Consider the following 18178-nt stretch of genomic DNA (forward strand, 5'->3'; position numbering starts at 1 on the left):
GAGGTGCAGAGAGGGGGACAGAGGATCCAAAGCGGGCTCTGTGCTGACATCAGAGAGCCTGATGTGGAGCTCACACTCATGAACTGTGAGATCATGACCTGAGCCAAAGTTGGACACTTAACCAACTGAGCCATCTAGGTGCTCCTCTGTGTCTTAAATCAAGGCTTTATTATTGTTTCTTTGGAAGTTGACCTAAATAATAGTTTTACTCTGGGTAGGATATGCTTTAAATTGTTAAAGCAAAAGTTATCATACAAGTACAGAGTGAATGTCTGTAGCATTTGATTTAAAGTGCAAAAGGTGAGGAGAAGAAGCTGATGATGAATAATACTATCATGGTTTTTTATGCCAGTCTCTTTAATAGTCAGGAGACTAAGCTTTTAATTCAAGGAAGCTCTGCCCAGTTGCTAAATGGCTAGATAAATCACTTTAAGCTTTTTTAAAATTTTGTATCTTGGTGAGTTTCTGTGTTTGTGAAATACTCTCTGGCGCTCTAGGCCAGTCTGACCCTTTATGTCTCCAGCATGTGCTGAGCTGTGTTTCAAACCAAGCGTAGATGTTGATGTTGTTGCAAAATAATAGTCATTTTGTTAAGATTAAAAAAAAAAGTGTAAGGCATTAGAAATGGGCATGTTTTAATTAACTAGCAGTTAAAGAAATGAAAGTAACTATAGTATATGTATTATTAGTGAAATACATTTGTGATAAATTTAATACTTCTCTCAGGATGCATATATATATATATTTTTTTTAAGTCTATACACTTCTGAAAAAATAATTCTAAAGAGGAAATTTGTTAAGAAAAGCGAGAAGATGGAAAATATTTAGGCATGACGTTCCAAGCCATGTTTGAACCATTTTAGATTTATGTATTTACTTAATAACATATACACATCTGTGCAGTTGCAAATATCCTCTTGGGTAAAAGTATATTTCACCAGATATACTATCTAGGTGGAAATAACTTCAGCTCTTTATCCTTTTTTTTCAAAAACAAAGCCTAAATTACTGTACTTGAAAAAAATCATCAACTAAACATGAAGGAAGAAGTCTCGTGAATGTCATTTTCAAAGTACTACCTATGAGTGGGAAATTGTATATTTTAAAATTCACAAATTAATAGCTTTACTCTAAATGGGAAGGAATTTTGAATTTGGTAAAGTATGGTATGATAAAGCATTATGGGTTATAAATTAGGAAGCCATTTATTATTTTTAAGTATTAAACAGAAAGAACACTTGGTTAAAAAGAGAAGAAAGTACAATACCTCCCAGTACAAAATTAATATTTAAAGATGGTTTATGGAAAACATAACTTCCAGATAAGGGAATTTACCTGGCTTTATATGTAGATAAGAAAATTAAATTAAACAATAGAGTTTTAAATATTAGATTTCAGAATGGTGCTAGAGTATAGTTAGTCAGATAAAGACAAATACCATAAGATTTCACTCATACATGGAATTTAAGAAACAAGACAGGTGAACTTGGGGAAGAGAACGAAAAATTAAACAAGTTAAAAAGAGAGAGAGAGTCAAACCATAAGAGACTTTACTATAGAAAACAAAATAAGGGTTGCTGGAGGGGAGTGGGCAGGGGTGTGCTAAATGGGTGATGGGCATTAAGGAGGGTGCCTGTTGGGATGAACAGTGGGCCGTGTGTAAGTGATGAATCACCAAGTTCTGCTTCTGAAACCAATATCATACTACATGTTAACTAACTTGAATTTTAAAACTTGAAACAAAAAAGGAAAAAAGTTAACATCAGATTTCAGTAGATTTGGTGTTTTTCATGTTTCTTGCAACAATGATGAGCATAAAGAATTTTCAGTTTTATTTTTTTAGAATTAATTTTTTTTAATTTTTAATTTTTGAGAGAGAGAGAGAGAGTAACAGTGTGAGCAGAGGAATGTCAGAGGGTGACACAAATCAGAAGACAGGCTCCAGGCTCTGAGCTAGCTGTCAGCACAGAGCCTGATGTGGGGCTCGAACCCACCAACCACGATATCATGACCTGAGCCAAAGCTCAACCGACTGAGCAACCCAGGTGCTCCAAGAATTTTCAGTTTTAAAAAAAGGTTTATTTTTGTTTTCCTAGAACTGGTTAAAAGATAATTCATTTCACAGACTTTTTTCATTAATTTTTTTTAAATTTGTAATTTAAGTATAGTTGACAGCTTCTAGCTTACACTATAGATGTTGGACAGTTATATACATTATAAAATTCTTGTCATGAGAAGTGGTCACCATGTGTCATCACACAAAGTTATTACTGTATCATTGACTGTATTCCCTCTGCTGTGCTTGTTCCATTTCAGTGACTTACTGATTTTACAGTGACTTCTTGTCTTTGATTCAGGGAGGAATTAAACTTTTTAAATGCAACACTGTAATAATGTTTATGTTATTGTGAACTTAACTCTTTGCTGTCATATTCTTCCTAAGAAGGAAGTAAATGATGCCTAACTGTTCTTCTGAGCTTTTAAACCTTCATTCTGTTTACCTAATGCAGTGGACAGAGTCAATTGCAACACTGCCACTTCTTTATTTTGGAAGTTTGGGTGAGATGAGGAATGTTCATCCTTGCTTGAAAATAAATCTTCCCTGGTCTGAAGTGTAACTATGGCAAGAATGTGAATTTTTCTTGTTCTGATCTTCCTCTATGAATGTAGGCTTAAATCGTAACCTGACATTTTTCTGAGGCATGTTAGGGGACTGTTTTCTGGACTTTGTAGAATCAGAGTCCCACATATGTGGCATAAACAAAAAATGCATTTATCTTTACTGAAGATCTTCATCTATATGAATATAAAAATTACTATCATTCCTGTTATACGAGGTTTCTCGTCATGGTTTTGGAGACAGCTAAAAGGAGGAATGTTATTTCACTCAATGTTCAGGGTCTGTGATCCTGTAATGTAGCTGTCTTTTACTGATTTATAGTTTGCATAGCTTATAAATTTATGAAAACTTTTTCAGAACTTTATAAACATAGAATATCTGTTTGACTGCTTGGGACAAATATGTTAACAGATCATTGAGGAATCTTGTTAATGCATCTTTGGTCTCTGATCTTTTCATTTCCAGGATGGCTTTTTTTTTCATTGTATCTACCACCCTGTTATGTCTTTAAAAAATTTTTTTTTAATGTTTGTTTATTTTTGAGAGAGAGGGGGGAGAGGCAGAGAGGACAGGCAGGCTCTAGACTCTGAGCTGTTGAACTTAGGAACTGCAAGACCATGACATGAGCCAAAGCTGGATGCTTTAATTCAGCTGAGCCACCCGGGGATGCCTAAAACCTCATATCCAGTCTTTCTGGAAATTTTCCCTAATGTTTGTTGCCTTTGCTTTTCTCCTTTCACTCACTTCTTAACCCCGTTCTAAATTGATTTCTGCCCACGCTGCTTGACTGGAACAGATGTAACCAGGGCCACCAAGTATCTGCTGCCCATCTTCTTCTTTGTTGTCTTTTTTTCTTTAAATATAAGTTTATTTTGAGAGAGAGAGGTGCGAGCGCGCACGCACATACACATGTAGACGTGAGACAGCAGGGGAAGGGCAGGGAGAGAGGGAGAGAGAATCCCAAGCAGGTTCTCGGCACTGCTCATTCTAATGGACTGTTTTCGGTCTTTGCTATCTCCATGGCAATTAATTTTGTTACCTGCTTCCCCTTTGAAATAGGATCACCAAAATAACTGGTGGTTTTCTCCTCTGTTTCTCATAGCACTCAAATATTCTTTGTAGACTTTTCTTTCTCTACCCATCAGTTAAGTGCTCCTATTACTTAGAGTTCTCTGTTAGATTCTCTTTGCTTTCCATGATACTGCTTTCTTTCTTTCTTATTATTCTGCTTTATATTTCTTTCTTTAGAATTTTGGATTGATGCTTCATTTCTCATCTCCTGATAATTCCAAGATTTTTCCTTGGCTTCAGAGCTCTACATCCAGTGGTCTCATGGACATCTTCCCGTGATCATGGTACTAGACTGCAGGTGATAGAAGTCCACTTTGATGTAGCTTCAGGCTGAAGAAAGAGAAACGCTGCCTCAAAACAGAGCTCAGATGCACAGGACACACTGATCGTAGGGATGACTGGAAGCAGAGATTCATGTCCTCTGAACTTCCTGCTCTCTCTTCTCTGCTTGTGAGCATTATTATCTCAATGCAGTCATCTACATGAAGTTTGGAATTTAGTTGGCTAAGGCTTTAAAAGTCAACATCTTGATTCTGATTGACTCAGCTTGGTTGACTGCCAGTGGGACATAAACTCTTTTTACTGACACTGATTCTGGTGATGGTAGTGGCAGGGATCTAATGTCTTAAATCACAAAAAAAAGCCAAAATTAGATGCCATCCATCTTTCATGTTTAATTACAATTTCAGTGAAGAAGCTGATATTTTTGTTTATGGTTATCGATGAGTTAACAGCCGCTTGATTATTTAAGAAGAATTGATTGCTGTGCCAGTTATTTCTGGGTTGTTTTTGAAAACAAAGGGTTCAAGTGAAGAAATCTTGTATGAAAATGATCAATATTTCTTCTTGGAATTGGAGACTTTTATATGGCTGTCATAGTGTTGTTTAATGATTAAAAAATTATTAGAATAATTCATACTTTTATAGTTATAAAACAGGGTACCTAATGAAGCAAGGATTTCTTGTCTTGTTTCACTGCTATATTCTTAATACCTATCACTCAAAAAAAATGTTCAAAAATTTTTTGTTGTGTGCTTGGGTGACTTACTTGGTTAAGTGTCCTACTTTTTATTTCAGCTTAGGTCATGATCTTGCAATTTGTAAGCTGGAACCCCATTGGGAACTCTGCACTGACAGCATGGGGGCTGCTTGGGATTCTTTCTCTCCCTCTCATTGCTCCTACACAGCTCATGTGCTCAAAATAAAGAAATAAATGTTGAACAATTTTTGTTGAATATCAGTTTATTAAAATTTTTTTTTCAGTCATTACATTTTAGGGAAATATTTTTATCACAGACTGAAAAAATAAAAGCATCTAATGATAAGTAAAATAACTTGAAATAACTTGTTTTCCTCTCTTTTTCTTTCTTTTTTTTTTTTTTTTTTAGATTACCTGTTAGGAGGCCCTGAGTCAAGACAAGAATCTGTATACCTTCAGAAACAAGTCTCTGTAGAAGAAGCAGCAAAGTTTGAAAGACGCTTGAATTTTTTCGATAAATTAACTATATAAGATACTTGACTTCCAAGAACAAAACCACAGAGACGTAGTAAAATTATTATTATTTTTTACATCATTGGACATTGTGCATCTCCAGGAAGGTGCTTTGTAAAGCTTCCTGAACTAAGATTTGAAAACTTCATTGGTGCTCCTTTATACCGTGGACCATAAGCATGAGTGAGTTCTGGTTATGCTTCAACTGCTGTATTGCAGAACAGCCTCAGCCTGTAAGTATGAAGTAATATGTGTACAGATTGGGTGGGTGCTTATTAAACATGCCACTGGTTCTTAAGCCGAGATTCAGGACTGTGGCAGTAATGGGAGGGCAGATCTCAGGAGTGTCAGAAAGTGGTTCAGGGGAATTCTGAACATCTGGTTTAGAAAAAAATAACCTGTTTTTTGGGTAAGTACTGTGTGTCAAGAACTGTCCTAGGCCATCGTACGTGAATGAGGGTGTTGTCCCCCTCTACCGAGTACATGGTTTCTAGAGGAACAGTAAGACGTGGAGACCCCAATTTGAGGTAAAACAGTAGAGTCGGCCTTCAGAGTCAGTGGGCGAAGGTGTGGCAGCCAGACTGCACTCAGCATCCTTTGTGACCTACCACCTCTTTTTCTCACAGCACCTCTGAGGAAAATACCGTTATCCTCATTGTTCATTGAAGTAGATTTAGTTTTTCGCTCAAAGTCCTTTAGATAGGAAGTGCCCTTAGCTGGCTTTTTTTGGGCACATGCTCCACTTTTGTACCTTCTAACCTGTGCACTTATATTGTTACCTCTTCGCAAATCCTGCCCTCCAAAAGTCTCATTTTTTTTTTAACCTTTTAAGATGTGTACATCAAAAGTCACCTCTATAAACTTTCCACCAGCTTTTCTCTGACTTAGCCATTACCCCATCTTTATTTCTGTTAGCTCCTTTTTCATTTTTCTGTTATAACATGGAGCTTCTGCATGGTAAATAGCCCTTGTACAGTCTCTCTGCCACATTTTTAATTCTTTAGGGGCCCTGGCCATATTTACTCTGTATTTTCAGGGTCAAATCTATTACTTTGGGAAATGTAGCTATACGTGCCAGCCCACTGGCTGAATAAGTGAGTTTATTTAGTTGAATAAGTTGGTTTACATTTGTAAGACCATAAAAGGAAGAGTGAGGTATAATCTTAAAGTCTTCTCAGATATTTTTTGAGTCTTTTCCTGGGCATGTGCAGTCACTTTTAAATTTTTTCTTGGGTAGGCAGTGGTTTTTCAACGTCTTAGTCTTTCATGTCTGGTTCCAAAAGGGGGAAAAAATGAAGGGATTTGGGGGAAGAGGAGAAAGGACACTGGCTTTTAAATCCCCTACAAGTGACCTAAGCAGAAGGAGAGGTGCAAGGGCTGCCCAGCCCTTTGCTCCTTTGTCATGAGAAGCACAGATGACAGGAGGACAGGTTCCTTTTTGCCCACCCTGACCCTGCAAGATATGTGTAGCTGCTCTAATCAGCTAGTAGTGGGGAGTGGGTAGCTGCTTCTGTAGTAACAACTGAGTTTGAGGGGAGATTAACTATAGTTGACCTTCCAGGTCTTTCCCTAGAGGTTGCAAGCCTTGAACAGACTCCAGAGTTCTAAAATAGTTCTGTCAGACGATTTTCCCAATGCATTTGTTGTAGTTGGATGCAGATTCCTTGTGCCACTTAGTCTGCCAGTTCCCCTTTTACAACCTATATAATTTTGTTTTTTTACATTTGACTCTTTGATCCATGAGGTATGAAAGATTATTTTGTGTGGTATAAGGTAAGGGTCTATTCTTTGATGCTAATCAGCTATCTAAAGATGGTTTATTTATTTTTAAAAACATTTTAATGTTTATTTTTGAGAGAGAGAGAGACAGACAGAGACACAGAGACACCAGAGTGCTAGTGGGCTGGGGCAGAGACCCAGAATCTGAATCCAGGCTCTGAGCTGTCAGCACAGACCCCAGTGTGGGGCTCCAGCTCACAAACTGTGAGATCATGACCTGAGCCGAAGTTGGATGCTTAACTGACTGAGCCATCAAGTCGTCGCCCCTACAGTTTATTAAATAATTATATACTATGTTTTTTCATATATGTAAGAGTCCATTCCTGAAGTCTCTTTTATTCTTTTGGTACATAATGGTTACACCTGTGTCACTACCATACTGTTTTAATTGCTGTAGTTACTGAGTTACTAAGTAAATTTTTGCTGTATTGTAGAGGAAATCTATTCCATAGATTTTCTTTTTCAACTGTATTGGTAATATTTTGTGGGGTAGCTTGTTTTTATATGATTCCTTATTATGTTTTCCTTTATAAGAAGTATTTCATAATGCATTTTTAAAATTAAAAATGTTTTGAATGTTTATTATTTTTGAGAGAGAGAAAGAGAGAGAGACACTTTAGGTAGGGGAGGTGGAGGGAGTGAAAGGGAGACACAGAATATGAAACAGTCTGTGCTGTCAACACAGAGCAAGCCAGATGCAGGGCTCAAACTCACAAACTGAGATCATGATCTAAGCTGAAGCCAAAAGCTTAACTGAGCTACCCAGGTGCCCCTTTTTAATTTTTTTAAAAATGTTTATTTATTTATTTTTGACAAAGGGAGGACAGAATATGGGTAGAGGGGGTGGCACAGAAACCTAAGCAGGCTCCAGGGTCTGAGCTGTCAGCACAGAGCCTGACGCAGGGCTCGAACTCACAGATCATGAGATCATGACCTGAGCTAAAGTCAGATACTTGACCAACTAAGTCACCTAAGTACCCCCATAATGCATATTTTTAATTTGATAGCTGTTTACTTTAGGAATGCATTATATATAGAATGTAATTGGGTATGAATTGATGTCTTTAAAATTCTGGACAGTACCTTTGAGGAACATAGCATATGTTTTCATTTATACACACCTTTCAGTATTCTTTTAGTAAAGCTTTAAAATTTCATCATTCATCATTTCATCATTTTGCACATTTCTTGTTAGGTTCTAAATATTTTAGGGTTTTTTTTTTTTAATGTGAATCAAATTGTTTTTCTATTACATTTCCTAATAGAATTTTACCAGTATATAGGAAATAAATAATTTTTATCCACTAATCTTTTTAGCAGACAACTTACTGAACACTTGATATTTTCAAAATATCTTTCTCTGGTAACAATTTTTCTTTTTTAGTCTTTTTCTGATAAATAAATCCTGTTGTTATCTTACTGCCTTAACTAAGACCTCCAGTACATTAGTTGGATAGTGCCAGTGATATGTAAATATCATTGCATCTCCTGACTTTAATGGGAAAGGTTCTAATTGAAGCATAATATGAATACATATTTTAGTGAATGTGCGTTTACCTGTACATTTAAGTTATTATATATAACTTGCATCAGTGATATTATCACTGATTACATTTTCATTGGTTTTAAAAAATTATGGAATTTTTTAATTCTGTTGCCATATTGTCTTGTATGCCTTGTAGTATTTTGTTAAGGGTCAGATATAGTAATAATGAGTAAAGGAACTGAGGGAAACAGGCTGTGTTATGTTTATCTCAGTGTTAGTACGTGTTTATCATAGCTGTAGGTGTCAGAGGATAAAATTTCCTCCAGTGTCTTGGTTTTTGTACCATGTTTTCTTTGTGTTTACTTGGAGTCTTCTTAAATAAGATCTGAGATGTCTACTTATTTCAGTTGTATTCTCCTGTTATGTAGAAGCCTTATTGATGTGTTTGTAAGGTGTGAGGCACGGGATTGTGTGCTGCTGTGGTCAGGTTTCAGGTTTTTAGTGAGCCTGTGCTCCTGGGTATTAATTAACCTGTAAGTCCTTAGTTTTGTTTTAAGCTCCTTGCTTGAAGCAAAAGCCTATAAAAGAGGCTGGAATTGCCTATTTCTCTTTCTCTACTTGGAAGGTTAGAACTGCCTACAATTAGATATTTCCCTTCCTTGGAGTTTCCAAGTTAGTTGATGGTAAAATCCCAGTCCCTTAACTCCAGTACAAGAGTTTTTTTTTGTAAGGGTAGCCTTTTAAGAAGAACAAAATGCCCTGCCTTACTTAAAAATATCTACTTTTTCGGTCGAGGCACCTTGGTGGCTCAGTTGGTTGAGCGTCTGACTTTGGCCCAGGTCATGATCTCACGGGTTGTGGCTTCGAGCCCCCATCAGGCTCTGTGCTGACTGCTCGCACAGAGCCTGGAGCCTGCTTCAGATTCTGTGTCTCCCTCTCTCTGTCCCTTCCCTGTTCATGCTCTGTGTCTCTGTCTCTCAAAAATAACTAAATGTAAACAAATTAAAAAACTACTTTTCTCTCTCTTTGCTGAAGCACCAAGAGATGCTTCTTTGATCTTCACTTTGAGTATATAGTAGAGTTCCTGGAGGTAAAACTAAGATTGGGCCCCCTGGAGTTCTTAACTCTCAGACTCACGTACATTCCTCTATAGTAATTCATCACTTACAGCTTACTGCTGTAAGCTGCTCCCAGATTCCCGGAAGGTCCTCATCATGGGTTTCTGCTCCAGTTAAGTTGTGACTTTCTGTCTCTATCTATCTGGTTTTGGAGGCAGCAGTTCTCTCTCTGATTTCAGTTCTCTGATGGACATAAGAAGAGTTGTTTGTTTTTAGTTTTTTCAGCTCTTACCATTTGTGGAAGGGAGTGAAACTTGCCAAGCTCTTTACAAACCAGCCTGGAAACTGGAAGTCAGTATTGCTATATTTTTTAAGCTTGACTTTCTCATTGTCATTATTCATAATGTATATAATAAAGTGAGTCCTGTTCCAGTATGTGATGTAGGTATAATTACTAATAGCTAAAATAGAAAAACATAGGTTAGGAGTGTAAACAACAGGAGCATAAAGCCTTGGAATTACAGATACGAGACTTTAGAAAAACATTGTATGTTACACAAAGGATTTGTACCTTGAGTGTTTTTGCACACATATAACACGTCAGTATTGTATTATTATTTAATAATACATATTTGTGTGAAATATTCCCTAAGAATTCCATGAGCATATGAGTTATTTTTGGCTTGCTGAGAAAAAGAACACAAAACTTAACAAGGCCGTGAGGCTGTTACAGTGCAAGAATACCTGGCGTATTGGCATCAGAAAAACATTTAAAGGGTGCACGAATAGTTTTATGTATACTTACCATCTTCAAAAACATGTCCTTGAAGTTCTGGGAGACAGCTTCAAGAGTGCCTTTTTTGAAAGCTGCTTGGTCGTCTCTGAAGTTTTCTAAAGTATTCACTAAAGTGCCAGTGCTCCCCCTCGTTCTTTGCCACCGCCTGCTCTTGCACATTCCACGAATGAAAAGACAGCCCAATATGGGAAGAAAACAGATGCATTTTTCTGTGTAGTGGCACAAGATCATATTTTTTCTTCCTACTCCTTCAGTTCAGCACAGCACTGTACAGAGAATAGTAGAGTCTCAAATTTTTTGAGCCATGGCAGTCCTAACTTTTCAAGTTGACTATATTTTATTACTGTTGTAGTTGCTGTTGCTATATATAGCTAAAGTAATAAATTTAAACTTAGATGGTTGCTACTTCGTAACTTAATTTTTTAAAAAATGAAATGATCTGTCAGATCTTTATAGGGCTCTAGTGATTATTCACCTACTTAGTATTGTGCATTAGAGTACTGGTGGACCTCTTTTTACTCCAGTTATAAGTAAGTGTAATTGGTATACAAAAAACTGCACGTCATTAATGTATACAGTCTGGCGAATTGGACATACCCAGACATTTGTGTGATCATCACCACAATCAAGGCAATAAACTTCTAAGCTGTCCTCCAAACTGAATATTAATTACAGCCCTCCCCCACTTTTCCATTCATATTATGTGCCTTCCACTTGTAATATTTCAATCCATATTTTATAATGCTGTTTGTCTCTGAAATATGTTATTTTAATTAGACCTTGCACACTTTATGTTAGTGCATATACTGTCACACTAGTATTTCTGCAGTAAGCTAGGTACTGGTGGAATGACAGTGAATGCACAGGCATTATTTCTGCTGTCTTGGCTCTCACTCTAGTGGGGGAGAAACTTAATGAACAAATGTTTGTAATGTCAGGTGAGAAGAACTGCTCTGTGGAAAAGGAAACCAGGGAATGGAGATAAAGGAGAAATAGGGGTGTTAAGGGTATACAGGGAAGGTGTCTCTGGTGAAGTGATATTTAAGCAAAGATACAGGGGAATAAGACACATGATACTCAGACTGGAGCATGTAGTCAGAGGGACTGAGAGTGCAGGGCTCTGCATGCGCAGAGGTTGTGTGTAACAGGCGCATCAGAGAAGCCAGAGTGGCTTTGAGCCCAGGGCACAGTGTCAGATGATGAGGTCAGAGAGGTTGCTGAAGGCCTGCTCCTGTTATGGCCTTTCAGGCCATGAAAAGACTTCATGGTTTCTGTTCTTGATGAAATGGGAAATCATTGAATGATTTTTTGAGCACAAAACCAAGTGGAAGAACATACTCTTTTTATAATGTTTTGAATATTACTCACTGTAAGCCCAGACTCAGAATTGGCTAGCCCCTACTCACCATACTGTTAGGCTCTGGGCTAGTGAGTTGCCTTCCCCGTGCACATTCACCCAGCGGTTCCTCATCAGCCTTTATTGTGTTCAGCAGTAAGGCTGTTACTCCCTCAGTGGCTTTTCTTTCTGCCATTTTTGTTCTGATGTAGTGTTAACCCATGGTTGTGTTTGTGTTGGCGGGGGGGGGGGGGGGGGGGGGGGGGGGGGGGGGGGGGGGGGTGCATGTTGCTAGACTGGCCATAGCAAAACAAAGGTCATCCTTCTCCGTGTTTTCAAGGGTTTAAAGTTTCTTTAAAGAAAATAGTTGACATATTGGAAGGAGTGGCTTGGGTCACTAGACCGTTTGGAATTGGAAGAAGACCATAGACATCCTTACAAGCATCAAAGCCTATACAGCCTCAGAAAATGACGTAACAATTCTGTGAAAAGCCACTAGGGGAAACTCTGGCTAGGGCCTTCTGTGATTTCGGGGGATTTATATAGTTAGAAGTACTTACTCAAGTGCAGTACATCCCCGTAGGAGGTACTATGTTATAATGACACCAGATGGCAGGTTCATTTAGAACTTCCATTTTCAAGAATAACATTCTATATACCATATGTGAAATGTGAGTATGGTAAAAAGTTTGTTATTCCTTCTGAAAACAAAAAAGTGCATGCTCTTGATTTGCTTAATTTCACAAAAAATCACATTATGTAACCACAGGCAACTCAAATCATTTAGTAGATTAATTTACTTAATAAAAAAAATTACCCTTTTCAGTTAGGAAATGAAAAATATCCCTGCTTTTTAGAAAGGTATTGCAGAGGAGTGATTGAAATGTTTCAGCTCTATACTAAACCTAGAAATTCCTAAGACTGTTTTATTCCCCAAGACCCCCTGGCCTGCCTCCAGAATGGCTGCTGTATTTCCTCGTGGTCGCCTGCTTTGAGCTGTGGTTGTTTGTGCGCCCTGCGCTCTGCATACCCCGAGGAGAAGGTGGAAGATGTGTGTATACACTTAAAGACAAATTAGAAAGGCTCTTGGCACCAGAGTGCATCGGAAGGTTTTTGCCCTTGAACAATCAGAAAGCACTGTAAGTTAGCATCCCTCGCATTTCATATGAGTTCAAGTAGGGGATGAGCAGACAAAAGTAGTAGAAAGCTATATATTTGCAGAAATTACAATGCTTTTATAAGTTTGAAAATGTTAAAACTGTTTGCTTTAATGCTTTTCTTAAATTGATCTTTGTTCAGTTTAGATTGAAGTTTTTTACTCTATACCTCAATGCCAATAAGCTATTTCTTAGCAAGCCATGTGATGATTGCTGTCTTTTTCAGTTACTTGAAAAGGGACTACAACAAAAATAGCCAGGATTAAAAGTAGCCGGTAGTGTAATGAATTCCATGCACCCATCTCTCGGCTTCATCAGTTGCAGTTCTTATGTGACTTTGTTCATCTCCATCCATACATTTTTGCCTTTCCTTTATTATTTTGAAGACCACTCCCAAGGATTATATAATTTTATCATTAAGCACATCTGTAATTATTCCTGTAAATGACTTATTTAACATAACCATGATACTTATACCAAAATATTAATAATTTAAAAGTTTGTTTTGTATCTAAGCATACAGTATTGTAAATAATTATGAAGCATGTATGTTAGACAGCAGATACTGCCTAAATTAAGAAAAGGAGCTTTGCTAATACCCCAGCAGCCTCTTAGTGTGCTTCGTTTTCTCCCACCATCGGGAGGACCTTGGTTCTTAGGGCAATTACTTCCTTGCTTTGTGTTGTTTCACTATCTGTATATGTCTTCCCAAACAGTATCATTTAGTTTACCTGTTCTAACTTTAAATGAATGGAGTTCTCCTGGATGTAATCTGTTTTGTTTTCTTTAATTTCGTATTACCTGTATAAGACTGGTCTGTGTTGATTCAGGTAGCTAAACTTCTTTTTTCTTTCACAGTTGGTGGTGTGACTGCCTCATAATATGTTCCTCCACTATAGTCCTTTTGAAAATTTGTTAGCGGTATGAGACTGTTGTGAAAGATGCTCTTTTGTTCCTTTCTGTGAGTGTGTTGTCTAGTGAACACATGCTTGAGTTTCTCTAGGGTGTGTACCTACGAGTGGAATCCGTGCTTTGAAGTCTAAGGGCAGTCATTTTTACCACGCAAAACCAAATTGTTGTAAATTTGGTGTTACCACTTTACATTCCGCCAGCAGTTTGAGTGTTCCATTGTTCCATATCCTCATGAACACATGGTATTGGCAGAATTTTACATTTTTATCACTCTGGGAGGAAAGTAGTGGCATCTCACTGAAGTTTAAACTCGTGTTATCTTGCATATTTAATACAATGGAGTGAAAAGTAACCTTTTTATTTTTATTTTTTTTTTAATGTTTTATTTATTTTTGATACAGAGAGAGACAGAGCATGAGACGGGGAGGGGCAGAGAGAGAGGGAGACACAGAATCCGAAGCAGGCTTCAGGCTCTGAGCGGATCAGCACAGAGCCGGATGCGGGGCTCGAACCCACGAACGTGAGATCATGACCTGAGCTGAAGTCAGAGACCGACTGAGCCACCCAGGCGCCCCACCTTTTTTTTTTTTTTTTTTTTTTTTTTTTGACAATTCAATTGAGGGCTTTAGGATTATACACAAGTCAGAGATTTCTTGAAATATAATTGCCCAAATCAGCTCTTCCACACTTTTGTTCGTCAGCACATTCTATTTATAATCTAGCATAAAATCACTTATTTAAGTATACAGAAAAGACATATTTAGATAAAGTGAAGCACATTAGGCATGATACTGTAACAGTTTTCATTTTTGTATATAATGTATGGTTAAGCATTAGAAGCACTGCTTTCTGTTTAGTCTTTTAGTATTGTAGAAATACATGCCATCAGTAGCCACCAAACAGCCCTGTCAGTCTATTTACCAAATATTAGTAGAGCTTAATTTTCATAAAGGGAAAATGAAAATCAGAGTTCTTTTATTTTCCTCTCGCATCCCATCAGATCATTTGAGCACCCTTCAGTGAGCATATCCCATGGTACAGACCGTTGAATACAGAACAAGTCAGATCATGGAGCTTTGGAGTTCAAAAATAAGATTGTATTATATTCTTGTGATTAAAAATACTGCTAAAATGAAAAGAAAAAAAAAACCTCAGGATTTTTTTTTTTATGAACCAGGAGTGAAAAAAATCCATTGTGATCAAATAATTAAAAAGTATGTATGTATATGAGAAAGCCCTAACTTAATTTTTTTTCTATATGCTTCTTAGGAAATAGCATAGTCTCATGTTCATAAAGAAAATCTTCCTCATCTGTCATGTTAAGTAGTGTGAGCTTGTATTAATTGGCTGTTTATATGGATACTGAAGCTTTTCTTAAAGATCTATTGTTTGCAAGTCATCTGACCACATCTGGGATATCGTTAGGTTTATTTAGGAAACACAGTCTTCAGTTATAAGCTGTGTCATTTGTGTAAATAGTGTGAGAAAGTCTGCATCATTTCATAAGGTGATGAATTCTCAGAATGCTAAAATAAAGGCCCCTCTACAACATCAGTAGCATTAAGGTTTGTTTTACTCACTCTTAGATTTTATAAACCTAGAAACTTCCAAGAAGGAAGTAGAGTAAGCCTATATCTAGAGTTAGTGTGGATTGGGTCCTGATCCTCACATTGCCCTGGTATTATTTATTATGTATATACAGATAGGAAAGAAAAGTAACACTGTTAAGGAACACAAATTTTACTATTCTAAAAATCACACCAAAAAAATGAGTATACCAGGCAGGTAACAAACTATTCATTTTTTAGAAAAATGATGTTTTCATGCAAATTTTATGTGATCTATTTATGATTTAAGTAATTTCTAGAGTCTAAGGCTATAGTGGCAATTATCTGGGATAGTCAGTCATTTATGGTGTTTATAGTGCACTGAAAATTTTAGAAGCACTTCTTAAGAATATATTCATCAGTAATGTAAACACAAAAAATTGTTTTTTTATCCTCTCTACTTTAAACTTGTTTATAATAGGTAGAAAATATTAGAGATCAGTTTTATTAGCAGCTCTTATATTCAGGACATACTCTTTTTTTTTTCCATAATATTTTATTGTCAAATTGTTTTCCATATAACACCCAGTGCTCTTCCCCATAAGTGCCCTCCACCATCACCACCACCTCTTTTCCCCCCTCCCCCTTCCCCTTCAACTCTCAGTTCATTTTCAGCATTCAATAGTCTCTCAAGTTTTGCATCCCTCTCTCTCCCCATCTCTCTCCCTCCTCCGCTCCCCCCTGGTTCTCCATTAGGTCTCTCCTGTTTTCCTGCTAGACCTATGAGTGCAAACGTATGGTTTCTGTATTCAGGACATATTCTAAGATCTCAGCTGTATTTCCTTTAAGTACCGAGTACTCGAAAAGTTGGTCTGATCTCTTACCACCTGTGTACATAATAAAAATTTTTATTTTTTAGACATTTCTTGTGTTTATGTTCCATTTGCTTATGTACGTTGAGTTTTCTTTTAGTAACTTGAAAAGCTAATTGCTGTCCTTAAATCCCTCTCTTTTAAAGGTGAGATATTACTTTTATTTGTGATTTTATTTTATTTTTTATTTGTGAAATGAAAGTCATTTTCACAACGTCATATAGTCAATGCTTGTGTGTGCACACATGCAGATTTGGAAACTGTGAAGTTAACTAGTAAAGTTAAGCTGAGACTGATGAGTTAATGGTAGGGACTTTGCGCTTTGAGATTGGTTTTCTTTGTAGTGTGTGTTTCGGTACCTTTAACCCAAATGTAAGTGAGTATGTATATTGAATAAGAAACTGAATTATGAAACTATGCAAATATACATCAGTAGTTTTAATAATTATCGATACGGTGAAACCAGCACTTAAAACATTTTAAAAAGCTCTCCTTGCTACCAAATGTTAATTATTATCTGCCATTTTTATAGACCATCTTAGTTCAAACATTTTCATATATATTAACTTAATAGTACACATTCCTGTCATTTTCATATCATCTTTGCGTTTTTTTTTTTTTTCCCTGCCATTCTTTGGTTTTGATTTTGGTTTTATTTGTCCTTACAGTATCTGCTTGAGTAAAAGTTGGTTGATTTCCTCACTGGGATCTTAACATACACAGATGCTTCTGCATATACATTATATGCATATATCCAAAAGGGATTAAGATACTGGAAATATAGCAGCTGAGTGAATTCTGTATATACATTAAATAAACAGAACCTTTTCTCCATTAAATACAGAAAAGTTATTACTAGATACCATTTTCTTCCCTACCTTAGGAACAGATAAAATTAAGAAACATAAGACAAATGTGCTTTCAGTAGTGTTCAACTATAGGAAATTGATCTCATTTTTAGGAACCCAAAGTTAAAGGTAGTTTAAAAAAACAAATTTTTCCCTTTCCTTCACCTTTCTTGTAGGTGATCTGGTTTTCTTTGGGGTTTAGAGTTGTTCTGATAAGGGTTTGAATACTCATTTACTGTTTGACCTTGAGCAGATTCATTAAACTTTTCCAAATAGGAATAATAATAGGAAACATAGGAATAATAATCCTATCTTCCAGAATTGAATATATTAAAGTAGATACTAGAGTAAGTATATTAAGTATGATAATTCATATAAAGTGCTTAACATAGTGCTTAGCTTACAGAGTTACTCTTACTATGGATGTTGAGTTGATAAATTGCAATTTTCTTTCATTTAAAAACATATTTCCTGCTTTTTCTTGTTTTTATCTCCATTGATTATTTTTAAATATATTGTATTTGAAATGAACAGGATCTTCCAGGTGTACACACATACACACAGACACAAACTTTCCCCATCTCCTGAAACCTACTTTACATGACATTAAAGGAGTTTAAAAAACAAAAAGGTATTAAAAGATAGAACTCACAAAGAAAAAGAGAATAAAGAGATAAGCATGGATGAAAGATAATAAAAAGTGGATGCTAGACTAGGACTTCCCCGCAGCCACAACCTAATTGCCTAAAGAAGGAGATACTGACCAGAAGGAATGGAACATTCTTTACCTGCCTTGCTGTTGAGAATTCCTTCAAGGATAAATGATCAAAGTAACAATACAAGAATATTATACTGAACTAAAACAACAATTTTATATAAAAAAATTTTTAATGTTTTTTCTTGAAAGAGAAATGGAGCCTGAGCAGGGGAGGGGCTGAGAGAGAGGGAGACCGAATCTGAAGTAGGCTTCAGGCTCTGAGCTGTCACACAGAGCCCGACATCAAGTTCGAACCCACAAACTGAGATCATGACCAGAACCAAAATCGGGTGCTTAACTAACTGAGCCACCCAGGTGCCCCAACAACAGATTTCTTGGTTGAAGGCCTGTGGAATAAAACTTAACAGCATATGAACTAGCCATTTAGCTATTTAACTAGTTGTACTGCAAAATATTTATGGATGGTGTTGGAATAATTGATAGTTT

At 36.7% G+C, this 18178-nt stretch overlaps 1 protein-coding gene across 5 annotated transcripts in view; it reads left to right on the forward strand.

The window, feature by feature from the left end:
- CDC42SE2 (CDC42 small effector 2) overlaps positions 1-18178 on the forward strand; it is a 121241-nt gene that overhangs the window by 81950 nt on the left and 21113 nt on the right. For all 5 annotated transcript variants that reach the window (XM_029941852.1, XM_029941851.1, XM_029941855.1 and 2 more), the window contains one exon: positions 5080-5416. In XM_029941852.1, the coding sequence (XP_029797712.1) occupies positions 5363-5416 (54 nt within the window). In that variant the 5' untranslated portion in view covers positions 5080-5362. The remainder of the gene's footprint in view (positions 1-5079; positions 5417-18178) is intronic.

The sequence above is a fragment of the Suricata suricatta genome, chromosome 6 (assembly GCF_006229205.1).
Source record: "Suricata suricatta isolate VVHF042 chromosome 6, meerkat_22Aug2017_6uvM2_HiC, whole genome shotgun sequence".
NCBI classification, from domain to species: domain Eukaryota; kingdom Metazoa; phylum Chordata; class Mammalia; order Carnivora; family Herpestidae; genus Suricata; species Suricata suricatta.